General features: G+C 43.8%; 1 protein-coding gene across 1 annotated transcript in view; it reads right to left on the minus strand.

Annotated features, from left to right (window-relative positions):
- The window catches only part of ERN1 (endoplasmic reticulum to nucleus signaling 1), a 70,161-nt gene extending 50,944 nt beyond the window's left edge, over nt 1–19,217 (minus strand). The window contains exon 1 of the mRNA XM_070393151.1: nt 19,008–19,217. Within this exon, the coding sequence (XP_070249252.1) occupies nt 19,008–19,070 (63 nt within the window). The 5' untranslated portion in view covers nt 19,071–19,217. The remainder of the gene's footprint in view (nt 1–19,007) is intronic.
- Nucleotides 19,218–20,905: the final 1,688 nt, after the last annotated feature.

The raw sequence follows: 20,905 nt of genomic DNA on the forward strand, positions 1-20,905 counted from the left end.
CAGCCTCTAGCAAAAACCCACCCATTTCTAACGAGTACTTGGGGCTGGTCAGGCCAGGAGGCGACTTACCCGTGGCAGGAGAAACCACCACCGGAGCCCCAGGGCTTGGTTTTGCTGCCCTGCCTGTCACAGAAGTGACTGCTCATTTCCATTCACCCTCTGCCCCTCAAGGAAGAATGGCAGGGAGCCCACTGCCAGCTGCTCTAAGATTCAGGGCACAGGAAAGGCCAGGGCAACTCAGGGTTTTCAGAAATGCTGCATTTTCCAAAGAAATGCAAGTCTTAATGCTCAGACTCACATTTCAAGAAAGAATCGGTCCACAAGCTAACCGACCGCCTAATAACAAAGGCCAGAAATAAGGTTAATAAAAATAGCACAGAACTCTCATCTCGCAGTCAGTGGGAAGAAGTGGTGCCATGCACACATGTGTCGCATACCCAGCTTTCCAGAGGGATCGAGACCTGATGAATCTATTTACAAACCTGGTGCATCCTACCCCAGGCAAAGGGGGTACACACACCCACAGAGGCCCCTCCACTGGGAACAGGAGAGCCATACACTTCTCAGGTGGCACACAGATTGACTGAATCAAACCCAAGAAAGTTAAATTTACATGACAACACTGTAGTGCTAGTTTAGCAGAATAAGTAAAATCAGTTAAAATAAAAATCTCTTCTGTGAATCTTCTCCCCTTCCTACCTCCACTCCAACAGACCACAGTTTCTAAAATAACATCAGAATCAATCATCTGGCTGAGAAAATGGTTTTCCCCCTTTTCTGGGAGAACTGCACCGACCAGGATTTGTTCAGGGATTTTTTTGTGTGTGTTGTTTTTCCCCCAAAATAATTTTTCCTCTACTTTCATTGGATTACTGTTATATTGCATAATCCTAACTTTAGTTTTATTTATTTAAGGTTAAGAAAACCATTTTTTCAAACCAAACTAGAAATCTAGCAAGGATATTGGCATGTTCCCATAAGACTATCAATACACAATGTAATGTGTACCTAAATTCCTGGAACTTACAATCTGCCATCAACACCCAGTGTGCCTTCTACAGTGCAGGGGCTCCTGGCCAAGGCTCAAATCCACTGGACAGCTGGCCTCAGAGGTAAAGCAAAGTTAAAGTGACCTCAAGTTCATTTCAGTTAATGAATACTACACATTATGGTATTACAGGTAATACTGTACTTAAAACAGGTATGCAAGTGAGGGAAAGATTGCATAAGAAAGATTTCCAAGAAATTTTGTTTTATACTTAGAACACAAGCATTCTTGAGAAGATTTAAAGCTGCATGTCACCAAATGTGGAATAATAGATTTAAAATGGATTAGAACGTGCTAAGGAATCAAGAGCTTATAATTATTAACTTAGCAATATTGCTCGGAGGTGAGAAGGGCATTGTTCTCCTGACTTTAATTAGTGAAAGCCACAGGATGGATGAGCTGATTTTAAGATATATTAGTAAAACACTTTTTGGATACCAGGGAGGGAGAGGGAGAGAGAGAGAGAGAGAGAGAGAGAGAGAGACACACACACACACACACACACACACACACACACACACAATTTGTGCAGTAATATGTTAATTCAGCAGGAAGTACCCCAAAATATTATTCTGTAATATAGTCCTTGGCAGGCACTAAATGATATTCAAAAAAGGACATATGTGTCTACAATTCTTCTATTTGTAGCAATAGTAACTACTTCAGATTATAAACTTCAACAAAGCCTGGCTATTTGTGATTCTGGCGGCTTTACAACAAGTACCCAGCAGAGTACTGTCATTCTAATGCCATTTGATCACATAGTAGAAGACTGTGCCCAATGATGGCCAAAAAGCTGTCTAGAATTCACCAAAGCAGCTACGACTAAAATCAGTGCCAGTAAATGCCAGTACACACCCATTACATAAAGATCTCTTGTTGAAAAATAGAGCCCACATAAGTATAAGCCTCAGACTGATCAGGAGAGTGGGCTAAACAAAGACTACTTTTGAAGGTTTCTTATGTAAAGGCCTGTTAGACAGATATATCAAAGATTTTTATTCTAATCACACCCTGCTCTCCAACCCCGAACTCATTTACACACCTGACCCAACAGTAAAGTCCTCTCTTCCAATTATGGAGATGTCTATATAGCCATCTGACACAGTGACACAGAAAGCTCATTGTCTAGTTTCCTGTCTACTGAATTGGGATAGAGATTAGAGGACATATAAAGAGCTTCCCAGACAAGAAAAAGCTAAAGGAGTTCATCACCACCAAACCAGTATTACATGAAATGTTAGAGTCTTCTTTAAGAAGAAGGAAAAAAAAAAGACAAAAACTATGAGCAATAAAATGGAAATAATTACATATCTATGAACAATTGAATCTAAAAAACAAAATAAATGAACAAGCAGAACAGAAACAGACTCATAGTTGGGGGAATGCGTAAAAAAGGTGAAGGGATTAAGAAGTACAAATTGGTTGTTACAGAATAGTCATGGGGATGTAAAGTACAGCATAGGGAATATAGTCAATAATATAATAACTACGTACATATGATGTCAGATGGATACAAGATTTATTGGGATGATTACTTATTAAGTTATATAATGTCTAATCACTGAAACTAATATAATATTGTACGTCAAGTCAACTGTAATTGAAAAATAAAAATGATTTAAAAAATTTAGAAAGCCTGGTAAAAAGAAGCTAGAGAAAAAAGAATTAAAACATTGGTGATATTAAGAGACTTTTCTTGTTTAATTTTGCCTATGTTTTAATGATTTCAGTCTATTACTAAGAACTAGTCCAAGTTCTGTTATACTTCATTTACTTGAGTGTAAGTCAGCAATAATCCATCAACCAAATGCTAGTTCCTTCTAACCAGCCTATCAGCTGTTAAGTTTCCGGACATTAGGTCAATAAAGGTAACCATGACATTTGCTTTGGATGGGAGTCAAGTGTCTGCTTGGGATGCAGTAAAGGGCAAGGCCTAACTGAACAGCTCTGTGTGGTTTCCAAACTAAGCAACTGAGGGAGTAAAACTAGTATTTGTGGCCATTCTTGTGTGGTGTAATTAACCACCATCCAAGACAGTTACAATTCTTTGGTTTAGGCTATTCCTTTAACGGGTCTGATAAAAGGTTCCTCATAAATTCACTTTATTCCTGAGCGCAAAGGTATACTAGTTTCAGAACAGGTAAATATATTTCACCCACTGGTTTGGGAGCCCCAGGCTGTGTCTAAGTCCAAATAGCCAGCTGTTCTGTTTGTCTTCATGGTCCCTCTGCCATCAACTTATATTGACACCATGGGAGGAGGAAATACATTTGGGCATGAAAGGTGCTCTGTGGTCAAGGAAACAAGCCCTGTGCTTAGTGTGGTATCAAATCCCTAAGGTTCCTAAGCATTTTATGGTTTATGAAAACTGAAACTCAAGCTTTCTCGATCATTTGGTGGTTGAGATTTAGAATGCGAGTATTGCCACTACTATGCTGTTGTCTTCACTAAAAGGCAACAGTAGCAGTTCAGATCTTGTAAAAACTGATACATCTAGTAGGCTCATTTACCTTAATGGGACAGCAGCATCATAAACAAACTAAACTAACAAAGGTCTGACTTAGACTAGTAATTCCTACAAGAAGACCGATTTGATCCTGCAGTTAAACCTACTGTTAGGAAGTCCTCAAACAAAAACCCTATGGGGAAAAAAGGCTCGATTAGATACCAAATTTTTCAGTCCTGATAATAGCAACTAATCAGAATCTGTCAATTTTGTTCTTTACCCTTAGTTGGGGATTTCTTTTGGGGGTAGGAGAGTGGAAGGGGTCAAGTAGAAAGTGGATAAATGCTCTAGTCCAGTGGTTGGCAAACTCATTAGTCAACAGAGCCAAATATCAACAGTACAACGATTGAAATTTCTTTTGAGAGCCAAATTTTTTAAACTTAAACTATATAGGTAGGTACATTGTTATTAACTTAATTAGGGTACTCCTAAGGCTTAGGAAGAGCCACACTCAAGGGGCCAAAGAGCCGCATGTGGCTCGCGAGCCGCAGTTTGCCAACCTCGGCTCTAGTCAAATAAAAGTTATCTACAAACAACTGCATTTATGACATAATTGCCATCCATGCTTGCCAGATGTTGCCAAGCTTCATAAGAGAAGATACCTGGACTTCCCCTGTCAGAATCCCCACTGTTTGAAGTCCATTTGAGGATTACCTACTTCTCTATTGGCCCAGTCCACCATACTGCCTTCCTGTTGCAAATGAGCTAGATGGTCATTAAGTCCATATGGCTCCATACAACACAGATCAAACTGTAGAACTGTTTACAACTTCTGGAATATATAATTTTAGAGATGAAAAGGGCTAAAGAGATCACCTTACCCAACCCTCTCATTCCATAGAAGTCAAGGCCCAGAGAGGTGAAGTGACTTGCCCAAGGTACCACAGACAGTTAACTGTAGACAGCGGACTGGAACCAAGGTCTCCGCCTTTCTGTCTGGTCCTTTGCCCACTGCACCACACTATAATTTCAATACTTTAAATCATGGTTCTCTGAGAACCGTAAGCTTAAATTATTTCAGGCCTGGAGCTCCCCTCTGAATCCTGCTGGAGAGGATGAAGAACAGCACGCTGCCCTGAGGGAAGGGGGGATAGGATCTTTTGGAAGAAGCCAAAATGTAAACTGTAGATTCTACACAGACACCCAATATACCAAAAGGCACTGCAAATTATACAGGGTGGGGTTTTAAAAAAAATGTTCTGGGTAAAAATTCCTGAGATCCCACTGTAGATCTAAGTGGGTGGGAATACCACCACAGAAAGTCAAAGGCCTTAGCCATAAAAAAAATTCTTGCGATACATTTATCCAGCCCAGTACTAATGGTTTTCTTAAAAATGCTCTTTGATGATGATGATGATGATATAGTAGCCTCTGCCAATTCCTTTGATGAAGAAAGTCTTCTTTCAAGACCAATGCCAAGGAAACACACATTACTGATCAGCACAGGACAAGTCCTTCGAACAGCAAAGACCATTTTAATGACCAAACATATGCTGATGAGCCTCAAGCACTAAGTCAGGACTGCTTCACTTAGCAGGATATATGCTCACAAAAAAAGGAAACAGGGGTCTGAATATTGATTTTTTTCATGTGAGAAAAAATCTTATGCCACCAGGTTTCCATAATGTTAGCGTAGGTTTCTATTTTCTAGGCTCCTCTGAGAAGCCCATGTAAACATCTCTATGCAATTCTCACACATTTGGGCAGAGATAGGAAAGGATAAGAAAATGCTTGGAAGACTGTGTTGGCACAACTCAACCGGGAGTGGGACAAGTGAAGGCTGAGAACAAGAGCAGGGCAAGAGGACTGGCTGGGACCAAGCTACGCTGCTTCCTCCAGCTTATCAAGACGTGGGCAGGAAACAGAAGCAGAAAAGAACGCCCAACAAGGAGATAGCAAGCCTCTGGATTCAAGGAAGAAGCCCTTCCAGGGACCAAGGAGAGCGGAACTCCCTCCTGAGAAAGGAGAAATGGCTGTCCAGGACAGGGATGGGGGAGGAACGCGCTTTTACAGGACACACTGTAGCCAAAGGCTCCATTTTTCCAGGGATCGCTCTTCCTAAAGTTACCATCCTGGTCAGGCTTCTGCCTCGTCTGGCGGTCATCTAATCTTACTGCCAATTTCTCCAGGTTAGAAAAGCAGTGTACATGGGCATCTGAATTGTGGGGGAGGCTGGCTAAGCTTCCCAATCTGTTTCTCCTTTTGAACAACATCTCTTTAACTGCTAAGGCAGTAAAACAAATATTGAGATTTCCAAAGACAAGAATTATGTAAGTACCAGGGAAGACATCTTATTGAAGAAATTGGTGGGGGAGCCAAAGATACCATCGGAAAGTAAACAAAGTCAAAAACCTGACTATCCACTCTGACTCAAACCTCAGTTGCTACTCATCTCCTCCCCTCAGGGGCAGACAGCGATGGTATATGGAACAATTAAGAAAAGATTAAAATGGTTTATGATGTTTAAGAAGGAAGAAGGATTTTTTAAAAAAGAAGGAAAAAGAAATAACTGCTGAAAAGATTTTTACCAAACGGTACTACATTTTACATTCTGGATTGTATGTGATTATCTGAAAACACTCTTACGTTTGTTAAGCTTCAATGAAGTATAATGTGATTGTTAGAAGGGCAGACTCTGGGGCCAGACCACCCTGGGCAGTCACCTTGATTTTCTCACCTGTAAAAAGGGAATAATAATAATACTTCTTGAAAGGATTGTTGGGAGAGTTAAATGAGTTAATATACATAAAGCTCTAAGAACAGTACCTAGTACACAGTGAGTGCCATATAAGTGTCAATTATTATGATGATTAATCAAGAACTGTGCAAGACACTAGGATCTAATCACAACAGAGATCTGATTCCTGCCTTCCTGGAGTTGATGATCTAATAAGGGACCATAGGAGTCAAAGAACCAGACAAACAAAATGACAAATTGCAGTAAGTGCTATGAAAGAGATATACAGGGACCCATGAGAGCATAACAGGAGAAGCCGAGTTGGGGTTGTGAGATCAGTGTCAAAGGTTTTCCTGAAGGAGTGACATCTGATTTAAGATCTAAAACAGTGCTTCTCAACCTTGGCTACACATTAGAATCACCTGGGAATCTTTTTAAAATCCTGATTTCTGGGCCTTATCCTCCGGAAATTCTGTTTCTTTGTTATGGGGGCGGGGGGGGGGGGGGGGGGGGGGGCAACATTAGTAACAAAGAAACAGAATTCCCGGAGGATGAGGCCCAGAAATCAAGATTTTAAAAAGATTCCCAGGTGATTCTAATGTGCAGCCAAGGTTGAGAATCACTGATCTAAAGGAAGAGGGGGAGGAAGGGAACAGCCTGTGCAAAGGCCCTGAGATGGAAGATAATTTACTGTGTTTGAAGACCTAGTGGGCCAGTGCTACTGGGGAGACAAAGCAGAAAGGGCAATGGGACAAGGTGGGGCTGGGAAAGCTGGCCAAAGCCAAGTGTGTGCTCATACAGCGAGGCCACAAAAATCAGAATCTTCCCTGCGTGTCTTGTTACCTATGCAGCTCACAGAAAGAGAAGGAAGAGGTGCTGTACACATCCGTGCAAAGCAAATATGGAAGAAACAAATGTTCCCCTAAGGCAGTGATGGTGAACCTTTTGAGCTCGGCGTGTCAGCATTTTGAAAAACCCTAACTTAACTCTGGTGCTGTGTCACATATTGAAATTTTTTGATATTTGCAATCATAGTAAAACAAAGATTTATATTTTTGATATTTTATATATTTAAATGCCATTTAACAAAGAAAAATCAACCAAAAAAATGAGTTCGCATGTCACCTCTGACACGCGTGTCATAGGTTCGCCATCACTGCCCTAAGGTGAAGTTTGATACACAAGACACAATCTGTGTTCACACCCTAGGTGAGTCTTCCCTGGTGTTTTATTTTATACTAATGCTGGACTGATGCTGGTTTACAGCTGAGTATCACACACCAAAACTTCATGGGAAAGTTTAGTAGTAAGACTGTTATATGAAGTATGGCCTATAAAGCAAACTCCAACACAACATCTTTTATGAGACCCTCCTCCGAGGGACTTCTCTGACCAGCCACCAGGCACGGATTTGGAGGCCCAAAGAGTGGAACATGCCTCCTGCTGTCCTTTTATCCACCGGGGTGCTCCATCTCCCCAGTACCTGCGGTCAATTCCAGGCTCTGTTGCCACAGGAAGAGTAACCATACAGTAAGGCTGAGTTGTTGGATCACAGTCTCGCATTACTCATGCAGGCTGACAAGTTATCAATCTCTTCCAGGCACTCCCTGCTTCACACTTCTTCCTGTTGGCTGACTCGTCTATGTCCAACTTACTTGCTAAATCACTTACTTCAACCCCACTCCCGGGACTGGACTCTCTCTTTTAACCTACAGATGCACTGAAAGAAGGGCCCTGTTACGTAGAAGGTACTGGAACCCCAAGGCTTATAACACTCCTGCCTTCAAGGAGTTAGCCATCTAGCAGAGAAACTGTACAACACAAGGGGAAATATGGCAGGTTCCATAACCACGCCTCCTGAAGGCTGGCCTGGCAGTGTGCCCAGGCCCTGTCCAGGGCGATTCCCTACGATTCTGAGCCCACACTCCCCTGCTCGGGCCTGCTTGTCAATCCTTGGCCTATCCTGTGTTCACATAATTCCAAGTTAAAAAAACAAGAGTTCCTCAGGTATCCCCACAAGCCTGGCACATGCTCGACAGGTGATTTTGGGTGAATGAAGCTGAAAGATGAGACTGGGAACAGGGATATATGTTCTGGCTCAGGCTCTGGGCAAGTCATTAAATTTCTCCTGCCATCAGTATATGATTCTATGAAGGAGGAACACTGGGTTGGAAGCTCAGAAGTGTGATGAGCTATGATTTACCAGGCCCTCATCTCTCCTCAGGCTTTGCTGTAGATTCTTCTCCCCGTAACTGATCAAAACATGCCAAAACCCACCTGAGAATTTGAGAGAGTTTAGAAGTCCTGATGCCTCTGAACACAGTCATCCCCAATCCTGGTCTTTCAACATCTTGGTGTCTCTATGTATCTCAAATTATTGCAACATTGGCAATTAGTAATAATCTGATTCACTTTAAGGTTCGGGGTGGGGAAAAGAAATACCATAGAAATCAACCAATAATATGTGGGAGGAGGTAGGTTACTCCCAAGGACACATGCTATGGGCTATAAAACCAACCATCTCCTAAACCTAAACTGAAAGGGAGATCTCTATTCTTCTCCAAACCACAAATCAGATAAGTGATTGAACTTTACTCCAGTTCCAAAAGCCCCAGAGATTTCCAAATACTGAACCTTCAGATCAAGATGTCTTAGGGTTGGTTTTAGAAGCAACTGTGGTTTGGCTCCAAGTCAGTTGAAGAGCAAAACTACAGATAAACTTGTTCTTAATCTCTTATGTGTAAAGGAAACCGTTTTCTTGGTAAAACAAGACCACTGCAAGCGGAAAATGAACCCTAACAGAACTAGAGGATAAGGCCACTAGATTGTTCAGAGGTCAGCGATTCCCCGAAACTGGCTTTACATCTTTCATGCAGTATTTGAATTTGCCCGGAGATCTTATAAATCCTTCCCCCATGGAAGAAACTACTTAATGTTCTTTGAGTAACAACTGAGGTCGCTGAGATAACTGGCTGGCCATGTCCCGCACCTTGCTGTACCGCCAGGCCTTTCAACCCGCACCTGCTGCAAAGGCCTTCGAGCTGAGAAGCTGAGAGACAGATATCCAGTTCTCACAGAAAAGGGGAAGGTGAGTCTCACAAACTGTCCCCTTCTACAATTTGCTTCCAACACACACATTCTCACCCTGATAAGAAAGTTCTTTTTTGTTTATATGCTTCATTCTTGTACCTTAACTATCGGACTTACTCCTCCCACAAATTTCTTCCACACCCACACCACCCTGGCTACTTCACTCTGTCTACAGAAGGCTCTCTTAAAACTCAGAGATTAATTTCACCTGCAAGGGTGCTGCAATGGGATCTGGAAAGTAATACTGTTTTTATTCCTTAGGCATTCTGATATATGGAGAAGGTAGCAATAAGTAAGCTAAGTGTCACTTTAAATAATTCTAAACATTGTGTAATTCAATAACTAAGTGTATTTGAATGTAAGGCCAATTATTAGTTAAAGTTGATTTTTTTAAATCCTCCCCCTTGGATATGTTCTTATTGATGTGTTTTTTTGTTTTTGTTTTGCTTTGTTTTGTTTTTTAAGAGAGAGGAAGGGGGAGAGAGAGAGCAACATCAATGTGAGAAAGAAACATTGATCCGTTGCCTCCCACATGCGCCCTGACTGGAAATTGAACCCCCAACGTTTTGGTTTACGGGACGACACTCCAAGCAACTGAGCCACCCGGCCAGAGCAAAGCTGATTTTTTTTTTTTAAGCAACTGGAATACTCACCAGTCTGGAATGACTTGCTCTTTTAAGAGTTGGGCAATATTGGACTATATTAGAAACAAATACAATGCTAGATTCTCTATTCCTAGTTCTGCTGCTAACCAGCAGAATGTAGCGATCCCAATTCTCTAAAAGATAAGCCCAAAGCTGTCTCTAGGCCAGGACAGGGCTCTGTGATATTACAGGGCACAGGTAGACACATCTGCTCTGTCTAGGATTAAGGTACAGGAATTACTTAATGGCCTCAATCTGGCTGCACATTAGTCACCTGGGGCTTACAAAAATGTTTTTTAAAGAAAGGATGCCAGCCTCCATGCCTAAAGATTTTGATTTCATCCACCTGGGGTGGGGCCTCCGCACAGGGTTTTTTACAAAGTTCCCCAGGTGACTGACTCAGCCAGGGCTGAGAGGCACTGCCTCGAGTCACACATTCCTGGCTGCAGCTGGGGCCTTTCTTGCAGGTGTTTCTCTCGTTCCTAGAGGCCCCTCAGGAGTCATGGGCCATTGGCTTTAAGAGAAAAGATGTCTGATTTAGTTTGGCAACAAACTCCTCTGATAACTGTAGCTCAATGGCAACATCAGGTTCTCTAAAGATCTGATGGCAATGTTTGTTCAGAAAATGTATGAAAAAATTCAGTTTCCATGACAAACACTCCTGCAGCCTAGACAAACAATTATTCCCCCACTGGAAACAGAGGGGGGAGGGGCAATAATCCACCGGAGAAAGGGTTGGTTTTGAATTATAATTATAAATTAGTCTACTAACTACGGAAATCATGTTTAATACATAAGACGACAACCCTGGATCAGGGTTCATTCTTTAATAGTGAAACATCATGCTGAGTGAAAAATGAAAGTGACTTGGAATAATCACAACCCATTTATCTCCTGGGGCTTGGCAATGTTAAAATTAATCTTATTACTGATATGAGGAGCCCAGCGAGAGGGCACCACACACTATGGGTCGTGTCCACCCAAGCAAACATCCTGGAAGCCCCTCTCATTCTGTAGAAAGGAACACTACCGATGAAATCCCATTAAAGAAGATAGATTACAGCTAAAGCAACATCTTCCTCCCCTCCAAATAACCCACAACCCACTTGCCTGATGATAAATAGCTCCTTGTTTTACTGGTCTTCACAAGACTCAAAGAGGCATTCCATCAGTATTTGCTGAGTGCCCACTACAGTGAGTATGGCCGACTCACCATGCCAAATGCTAGAGGATGCGAAGATAGCAAGGCAGGGTCCCTGCCTTCTAGGACAGATCAGCAAGAGAAGTGTGACAGCCCCTATCCCAGGGCACCTTCTTGGCTCCTTCCTCTCTTCCCTCATTACCCTCTCCTGCGACCCACCTAAGCTAACCTGAGTCCCTCCATTGTTGTCCAATGTCCACTGTGTCACTCCCTCTCCCATCATCGCAGACCTACTCCCTGGTGCCAGAATTGCCCGGGAGGTAGGGGCCTCTGCAAAGGCAAACACCCAGGCCCAGCTTGATAATGAGAGTTCTGTCTTTTCAGGATTCCCTGAGGAAGGTGACTGCACTATGGAGGACTGACTTTGGTTCAAGGCTTCTCAGACATGAACTTTCAGTTTTGCTGTTTCAGAAACATTTCTGGGCGAGATCTTACTGATCAACATGCACCTGCGTAGATATTATTAGACTTCACGCAAAGAAATGAGCTTCAACTGTGAATTAGGTTTAATCTCTCCATGATGGCCGCTAGATTTGGCTCCAGACTTCAGAAGTTTTGCTGGAGAGTCTCAGGTGAAGGCAGTGTTTCTGACTCTAGTTGCATCTTTCCTACTGAAACAAAGGGTAGGAGGCTACAACTCTTGTGGGAGGAATAAGAGCCCTTATCTGAGCATTTTCCTGAAGCTTACAAATCTGTCTTCTCTCGCTGGTCCTTGGTCCTTCTCTAGATCCTGTCTCTCACTGCAACATGGCTGGGTCACCTCCTCAGGGTGTGACTGGTGTAGCTGGACTGATTTGTTCTAACAAACACACCAGAACATAAGCACTGCAGGGAGTGCTCTTCAAAGGGAAGCAGGAGGATTAGGTTCAAGGCTCAGTTCTGTCAATGACACATGACCTCAAGGTCACATGACCCTCTCTGGCCTCAGCTTTCTCATCTGTCTGCTCTGGGAACAGAGCAGGGCAGTGATCGTTCAACTTAGGGAGGGAAGATGATGCCTGAGAGAGGGTGGTATATGCTGCAAACACCCCCACCCCCACCCCCAAAGGTTCTAATGTGCTCCCACTGTTACTGACATGCATCCTGTTCCTTATGTGGGGATGGAGTGGGGGGAAACACTGACGCTCATTGCATTAGACCAGTGAGATCCCTGCCAACTGTCTAATATGCTCTGATTCCAGTTATCTTGGGAAGCATTTATACCTTTATGCAGCTGTGCTCCTGTTGCTCACAAATATTTCTGGAGTTTTCTGGAAATTCTCTTCAAAGAATATACCTGTGAGTCCCCTACATGGTGGAAAGTCTTTAGTTGGTTTTTAAAAACAACCAAAAATCCTATCCAAGTGTCCTCAGCAACTTGTGCAATCAAGCTGACTAATAGTTTTCACCAAAACTTCAGTGTGAAGCACATGAAAGTTATATTCAAGCACAGATCGGAAGGAATTGGGAAATGTTTTAAGTTGTGTAAGGATAATTGGCTCAAGAGTAAATATTTGCTCTTTTAGGGCTCCCTTTGTGTTTTAAGTTGAATTATTAAACTGATTGACTACATTATTAAATGAAGTACTGGAAAGTAAAACAATTTTAAAAAGACTAACTTATAGGACGTCAACACTGACTCTGAAGGGGTGATTACGTATTTTGAAAGAGACAACATTCCTTTGGATGAGTAAGTTTAGGTATGTTTGTGGGAAAACAAAAAAACACCAAAGGCACGATGGTATTGTCAAGTGGCACTTTAATCTGCCCAGGAAATATAGCTGTATGGACAAGCTGTATGTTTTAAGAATAGCTGCCTCCAAAAGGCACAACCAATGCATCAATTATCGACTTACCAATAGTCTTGAAGCAAAATTGTAAATGGCCTCACAACCAACCATAGAAAGAATCTTGTCTCCAGGAGGCAGGCTACCCAAAACCAAACCTGCAGATGATCCCGAGGCAGCTGAGGGTGCTCACGGGAGCCACAGCTGCTACAAAGCTGATCTGAAACCACTGCAGACCCAAGGGCCCTACAAACAATTTACTGAACAAATCAGCAGAACAAAACATTTTCTCAGTAGCTCTTGGTACATAAAGAGTCATCAATAGACCGCTATGGTTATTTACGTTTTCAAAATATAAGCAAAATACAATCTAAATATTTCATTTTCACTTGACTTAAAATCCATGCTGCTAAAACAGCTTACTTTAAAATGGCTATTATAAACCCAATTTAAGGCTTGTGCTTTTTAAAACATCCAAAATAGTTTGGGGCTGGGGGAAGGAGCTGTAAAAGATTACATTTGATCAGCAAATTCCAATTCTAGGAATTTATCCCAAGGAATAATTAAGCCGTTAAGATGCGTTCATGCCCTGGCCAGTGTGGCTTAATTGGTTGAGTGTCATCCCATGCACCAAGAGGTAGGTAGCTCGTTTGATTGCTGGTCAGGGCAGGAGGCAGCCTAAAGATGTTGATGTTTCTCTCTCATTGATGTTTCTATCTCTCTCCCCCTCTCCCTTCCTCTCTCACTAAAAACATATTTTTAAAAAAGAAAAAATGGTTTATTACATTGTTTATAATAATGAACATTAAAAACAGCCTCAATATTCTACCTGGTTGAATAGTCAAATTATGTTATATCCATTCAGAGAAGTATTACGCAGAGAAGTATTACGAGAATGACGTTGCAGAATTAAATTTATTAACAATGAAAGAAAGATCTGTGATATGTTCCAGTTTGGGGAAGAAAAATACTACCTATGCAAATATGTGCGCAGAAAAAAGCGTCTGGAAGTATATATATCAAGGTGTTAGTAAATTAGCCACCAGGGAAATGCAAATCAAAACCATAATGAGTTACCACTTCACACCCACTAAGATGACTATAATCAAGAAGGCAGATAACAGCAAGTGTTGGTGAGCATGTAGAGACATTGGAACCCTCCTACATTGCAGGTGAGAATTAAAATAGTGCAGCTGCTTTAGAAAACAGTTTCTCAAAAAGTTAAACATACAGTTACCATATATATGACCCAGAAATCCCACTCCTAGGTATATAACCCCCCAAAATGAAAATATATGGCCATTCAAAAATGTGTATTCAAATGTTCATAGTAGCATTATTTATAATAGTCAAAAAGGAGAAACAACCCAAATGTTCCATTAACTAACGAATGGATTAACAAAATGCGGTGTGACCATATAATGCAGTGTTAACAGCAATAAAAACAAACGAAGCACTGATACATACTACAACCTGGATGAACCTTGAAAACATTACGCTAAATGAAAGAAGCCAGTCACAAAAGACCACATGGAATGATTCCACTTACAAAATTATTTATTTGCCTGTCTCAGAGGCTGTGAGAGATGGGGAGTGACAGCTAATGTGTATGAAGTTTCTTTGGGGATGATGAGAACATTATAAAATTGATTGTGGCGATGGTTGCACAATTCTGTGAACTGTACACCATTGAACTGCACACTTTAAACGGGTGAGTTATATGATATGTGAATTACATCTCAATAAAGCTGTTAAAGTATTAATAGAGGTAATATTTGGATTGTAGGATTATAGAAAGTTTTTTTTTCATTTAGACTTATCTATGCTTTCTAACTTTTCTACAATGAATATGACTATTTTAAGGGATTAAAGAAATCTTCCCATATTATCATATAGAAATTTTCCCATGTTATCCTTCAGGAAGCACTAAACACATAAAAGATTCGAAAAAAAAAGGGAAATAGACCTTTCCTTATAATAGTGGAAACTGCAAACAATCCATATGACCTCAGCAGGGTGATCGCTAGGCAAAGCAAGGCTTAGTACCATGTCAACCCTGGTCCCCAAGCCAGGGCTGAGCACAGAAAGCTCACATGTTTTGTCATGAATGATGGTTTACTAAAGTGCTACTAAAAGTGACAAATGCACTCAGAACATTTCCTAACAGGTTATGGGAAACATTCTGTGGGAGCGAGGGAGGGAAACCGAACAAAAATATAAACACATATTTTTACACTGTTGTATTTGCTGGGTGTTTGCACATGTCTAGATGTAACTTAAATTTTTAAAAAGGGCCCTAGCCGGTTTGGCTCAGCGGATAGAGCATCGGCCTGCGGACTCAAGGGTCCCAGGTTTGATTCGTCGAGGGCATGTTCATTGGTTGCGGGCACATCCCCAGTGGGGAGTGTGCAGGAGGCAGCTGATCAATGTTTCTCTCTCATCCATGTTTCTAACTCTCTATCCCTCTCCCTTCCTCTCTGTGAAAAATCAATAAAATAAATTTAAAAAAATTTTTTAAAAAGAATGCAGGCTAGGAGCTTATGATTACCTTTTAAAGTTCTACTTTCCCAATCCATATCTAGTCTCTTTTAAGTATCTCTGAGAATGTGTTGCTCTGTGGCAGGTTACCAAACATGGGATATAGCAAAGATAAAGACAGGGGAAAAAAATTGCCAGCCCCTGGGAAATATATTCAACCCGCATGTTTCTTATTCATGGACTGTGATTCACCACTGTTTAAGCCAGCATCACACTCTAATCATATTGCTAGGTTACAGGCCCCAAGTTATTTGTGCATAATAAAAATGGAATCCATTTGATACATTAGGTTTTTCTCTCCTATATCATCTCTTTAGGGAGAACATTTGATCATTATAAAACACACACACTACTGAACCAAAAGATTACTTTGGATCCTCAAACCAAAGAGGTTTCCAATGATTCTTCGACCTGAAAAATGGAGTCAGAATCTGAGACAGACAAATAACTATCCCCCAGGCCCACGCAGGTGGTGCTACTCCGTCCAGACATGAAGAAACCTGTACGTAGCCCACTGTCCTATATGCGGGGATATGTCCTACCGTTGAACTCTCTCAAGAAGACTTCTCATACACTTTTTCTCCTTGCTCTGAGAAGCTACGCTACTGTGGAAAGCCCAGTGGGCAGGCAAGTTAATGAAATAACACACAAACACATGTGCACAACTACAGTCTCATCTCATGATTAGCAGCCCTGATAACATGAGCTTAATGAAACATTCTCCTCCTGGCCTCAGAATAAGTACCTGCTATCTCCTATTAGGATAATTCATGCAGGTGATAACTATCAGGATACACGGTAAGCGAGGACATTCTGAGTTAACACTCGTGTCTCAGATGATGTTCTCAGTGTGTTTCTGTACTTACATGGTCCTCAGTTCGCGGGGACGTTTTTTATTCTGCTCTATAACCAAAACACTGGTTTTAATCACTATGTTGTACGCCTGAAACTAATATAATATTGTACATCACTGTAACTGGAAAAGAATTTTATTTAAAAATAAATAAAACCAAAACACTGAATAAAAAAATGATATCCTACATAATAAAAGCATAGTATGCAAATTGTCCCCTCTACCGGGAGGTTGTCTGGGAGTTCAACCAGGGGGCGGGGCAGGCCAGGGGAAGGGAGGGAGCTGCTAGGGACCCTACCAATGCACGGATTTCGTGCACTGGGCCTCTAGTATATTATAACGGAAGAAAGTATTTTGCCACACATGCTACAGACCTCTTTGGTACTCAAGAGAAGGGGCACCTCAACATGGGAAAATGAGGACTACATGACAGCGATGATGTGACAGCAGTGATGTAATACAAACCAACATGAGGTACAAGATCCAGGTCTAGGATGGAGGGGAAAACTCCCTGGATTAACAGTCTCAAATCCTTAATAACACTGATGTTATTGCATTTTGATCTGAAAGCCTAGAGTTGCAGCCCATGATGAGTCAACGTCTGGCTCAATCAGACACAAACTGAAAGAAAAATCACAGTATTGCCTCCAATGTTCTAGTTATATCATCAATCAAAAAGAAACAGCATCCAAACATGCTCCTTGCAGACGTATAATATATACTTTAAAAAAATGACAGAGAGTAAAAAGCACCTGGAGGATTCGAGGGGTAAGGAGAGTACATTTATCATCTATGAAGTGCAAGGTGCCTTCAAGCATGTTAGTATGTTGGCTGTCCCCATTGCACTTACAGAAAACAGAGTCTCTAAGAAGTAAAATAACTTGCCTGAGGGCACAACTAGAACCCAGGCTTGTCTAATTCTACAGTCAGTGCATGCTACCCAACATCACTGCTGCCTGGTTTTTACTGCACACTTTGCAATGGGTTTCGTTTAGAGTTTTCATGTAAGAATTCTCACTACATTTGGGGATAGAAATTTTTACTGTTAGATAATTCTGGGAGTGAAATTCTGACCTTTTACCTAAAAATGTAGTGAAAAACATAACCTTTCAATGTGGGTCTGGAATATTTTACCAGGAACTCTGAGACGTTTGGATTTCTAAATACAATTTGCAAATATTTACATGACATGAAACTATATTCCCAACCAAAGCTAAATAGTTATTTGGGGCTGTTTAAGCCTAAGTTATTCAATAACTAAAACACTAGACTCCAATGAAAGAACAGCATGGAATATGTGGCAAAGAAAACCAATACACTCTGGCCTTCATTATTCGAAATGACCAGTTTCCCTGCCATACATATGGTCATTCTCTTATCTGTGAACATATGCCAAGCAGCAGTTAACCAATCCACGATATAGTGTTGAAGTTCAAAACCTGAATCTAGTTGTGAAAGTGGATTTTTTTTTCTTAAATTAGAAGAAAAACTTAAATACACGAGTTCTAACGTGAAGTGTGCACCAACTTTCCTTTAAAAAACAAAACCCGAGTGTGAAAAAGGTAACCTTATATATTACTACAGCTGTTCCCAAATCCTTGTTACTCCAAGAGCATGGAGCATTATTTACTTAAAATGCATAATCTCCAACGAGTTCCCGCTGTGGCACTCAGGTACACATATGTCAGTTTTCCACCTGGACACCTGGCACATGGTATCCACATTAAAGAGTACACAGTGGAGGTCATTAAACAGATCCTGCACCGATGTACCATACCCACATCCTGAACAATATGTTTTTTTAAAAACCACTCGCTAGGTTCTTCCAACCAGAAGAGGAAAAAAAACAAGTGTGTCCACAAAATGTCCTCCCAGCCGTGGTGCCCAAATCCACAGCCAGAGTAAAAGGTCTTAAATAGTTAAATAAATGTAAACCAGGCGCTTCTCCCCGCAAAAAGATGAGAAGACGTCTCGGACAGCCCCCCAGTGTTCTCACAGAAGGAGACAGTCTTTTACTCAAAGTTCGGAAGCGGCTTCGCCGCTGTCCCATATGGGGTCTTAAAAACGAGCCCAATTCCCACAGCTGAACTTGCTTCACGAAATCTTGGTGCACAAAAGGCAGCCTCCTGCCTCACCAGACCAAGGAACCTGCAAGACAGGTGAGCAGGGTCCAGCGATCGAGCTCTTGGGTGGAAAAGCTCACTCTCTCGCAACTGCACTCGTCTCCCGAAGTTCTCGCGTATTAAAAGTTCCAACCAGGATTATAAACGCAAGGCATTCCTTTCCCCTCGGCTACAGGGCCCTTTCAGTCCTTCCCCAGCGGCCACCGCAGGCGGAGCCCGCGCCCACTTGTGGGGAGGGTCCGGCAGGTGGCCTTCTGGAGACCAGGGGTGCCACCGGGGCGACACAAAGTTGCGCGCAAGGCCGCACCGAGAAGCGCTGCCCGGGACACCGCGCTGGCCGCGAGGCCCTCCGGGTGGCGTGCGCCTCGGCGTGGCTGGCCGCGGCCGCCACTCGGACCAGCCAGGAGGCGTCCGCTCCCCGCCCGGCGCTGCCTCCTACGCGCGTCTGGAGCCTCCGCCGGGGCGCACGGGGCCTCGAGCCGCGGCCGCTGCGCTCCCAGCTCGGAGTCCGGCGGGGCCCCGAGATGTCCCCCCATCCCACCATTCCCGGTCACTCACCCTGGAGCCGGGCAGCAGCAGCGCCAACAGCAGCAGCAGCAGCAGCCGCCGCCGGGCGGGCATGGCGAGAGCTCCGTCCCAGCTCCCGGCCCAGCCAGCCGGCTCTGGGGGGCGGTGCGGGAGGGCGGAGGACGGGGCGGGGGCGCCGCGAGGACAGCGCGGCGGCGGCTGGTCTTCAGCGAAGGAAGAGCTGACTAGGCGGCGGCGGCACCCCCATTCCCGACCCTTTAAGCGCCGGGCCGGCGCTTCTTCCGGTCGGGGCGGGTCCGGGCTGGGGGCGGGCCCGAGACTGGGCGGGGCCCCCGCGGGGGCAGGGCCAGGCTCGAGTGTGGGCGGGGCTGGCGCGGTGGGCGGGGCCGAGGTCAGCACAGGCTGCTGGCCGGCCCAGGTCCCGCGGCTGGGGTGGCTGGACAGCACCAGCCCAGGCGTCCGCATCTAGGGGCGCCGGGCTGTCGAGGCTGGGAGCTTATCCGGGTGCGGGGGCAGGCCGGCAGCCTCGCCACGCGGGCGCACCCCTTCCCCCAGGAGGTAGGAGGTACCGCTAGTCCCTCCGAGAGACCCCTTGAGTCAAACTTGATCAGGGGAAAGGCCGGGAGACAGGCGGTGCCGGCTGCCCAGAGACCCCGCTTGGTCTTCCCGCCGGCGCCCTCCGGAGCGAGGGCAGCAGCTGACGGGAGGCCAGCAAATCCAGCGCTTCTGCCTGCGCCCATGTCGCCGACTCCACAGCCCTGGGGTCCTCCAGCTGCCACTCAGCTAGTCGGAAGGCCTTTCTTCCTTTTTCTTTTTTCCCCCTCAGGAATTCCCCCTCAAATCATGTCCAACAGGCATCAGTTCCTTTCGGAATAAACCGTGGCCAAATCATTTGCCAAAAATTATCAGTTCCAAAAAAGGAACTCACTTCGGCTGCTGGTGTCATGGTGTTCACGTGGCATTTGCATCTGTGACCTCCTGAAGCTTGGGATGGATGACACGTGTCACAACTCATCGGAGCGAGTGGGTGTGTTGAGGTGCCAAACGAGTTCTGTTTGCGGGTTGTGGGCTATTAGCCTAAATTAAAGAGCCCAGCAGCTGTGTGGTCACTGGGTCCCATGCTGCCCTCCACTTGGAAGAGAAGACAGAGGACATGTTGTTTGTCATGAGTCAACTGAGAGCGGAGCAAGACACTAATAGATCTTAGGAGAAAAAGGGTAAGTAACTTCTCTAATTTTTCCCAACCAGCTCATAATAAAACCTAAGATTTTTCAGGGTTTGGGGAAAGGAGTAAGTAAGCAATGCAAGAGAAAACAGCAAAGCAGTGGGGGACTGGCCCTGGATCTGGTCTGTGTGCACTGTGCACCAACCCTCCCTGACTGTAACACAGGCATGCGTGAAGTAAGCCAGCATCCTGTAAACAGTTACCCATTCCCAACCCCTACTCCGAGGCCAGTCAAGGGACTAATCAACCATGCCGAGAGTCCAGAGCAGTTTGAGTCTTGGCCGCTGTGAAAGTGGTAGACACGTTTTGAAAAGTGTTATCTGCACGTCTAAATGCAAACAGAGAGGTTTGGGATTGGCGGGGAGCTGGGTTAAAACAGAGGCTGCATCTCTCCCGAGCAGTGCGGCCAGGTGCCCAGGGAGGAGCCCTTTAATGATTACCTGCCCGGCTTGCAAGCTGACAACAGGATCTGTAAGACCACATGCTTGAGTTAGAAAAGAAGTTTGACTAGAAAAACACCCCTTTCCCATGCCTTCTCCTCTGGTGCTTTTTCTCAAACAGAGGAAGTCTAGATGGGGGAACTTTCTGTACTGAAACTCTGGCAGCCTTTGACAATTCAAAATGTCACTGTGACCTTGTAAGCACCAGTGGACGAAACACAAAGGGGAATGCTTAACCTCAATTTGACTCATAAATCACTTTT

This window comes from Myotis yumanensis, unplaced genomic scaffold, assembly GCF_028538775.1.
Source record: "Myotis yumanensis isolate MYYU_CA2020_CCGP unplaced genomic scaffold, mMyoYum1.0.hap1 SCAF_16, whole genome shotgun sequence".
NCBI lineage: Eukaryota > Metazoa > Chordata > Mammalia > Chiroptera > Vespertilionidae > Myotis > Myotis yumanensis.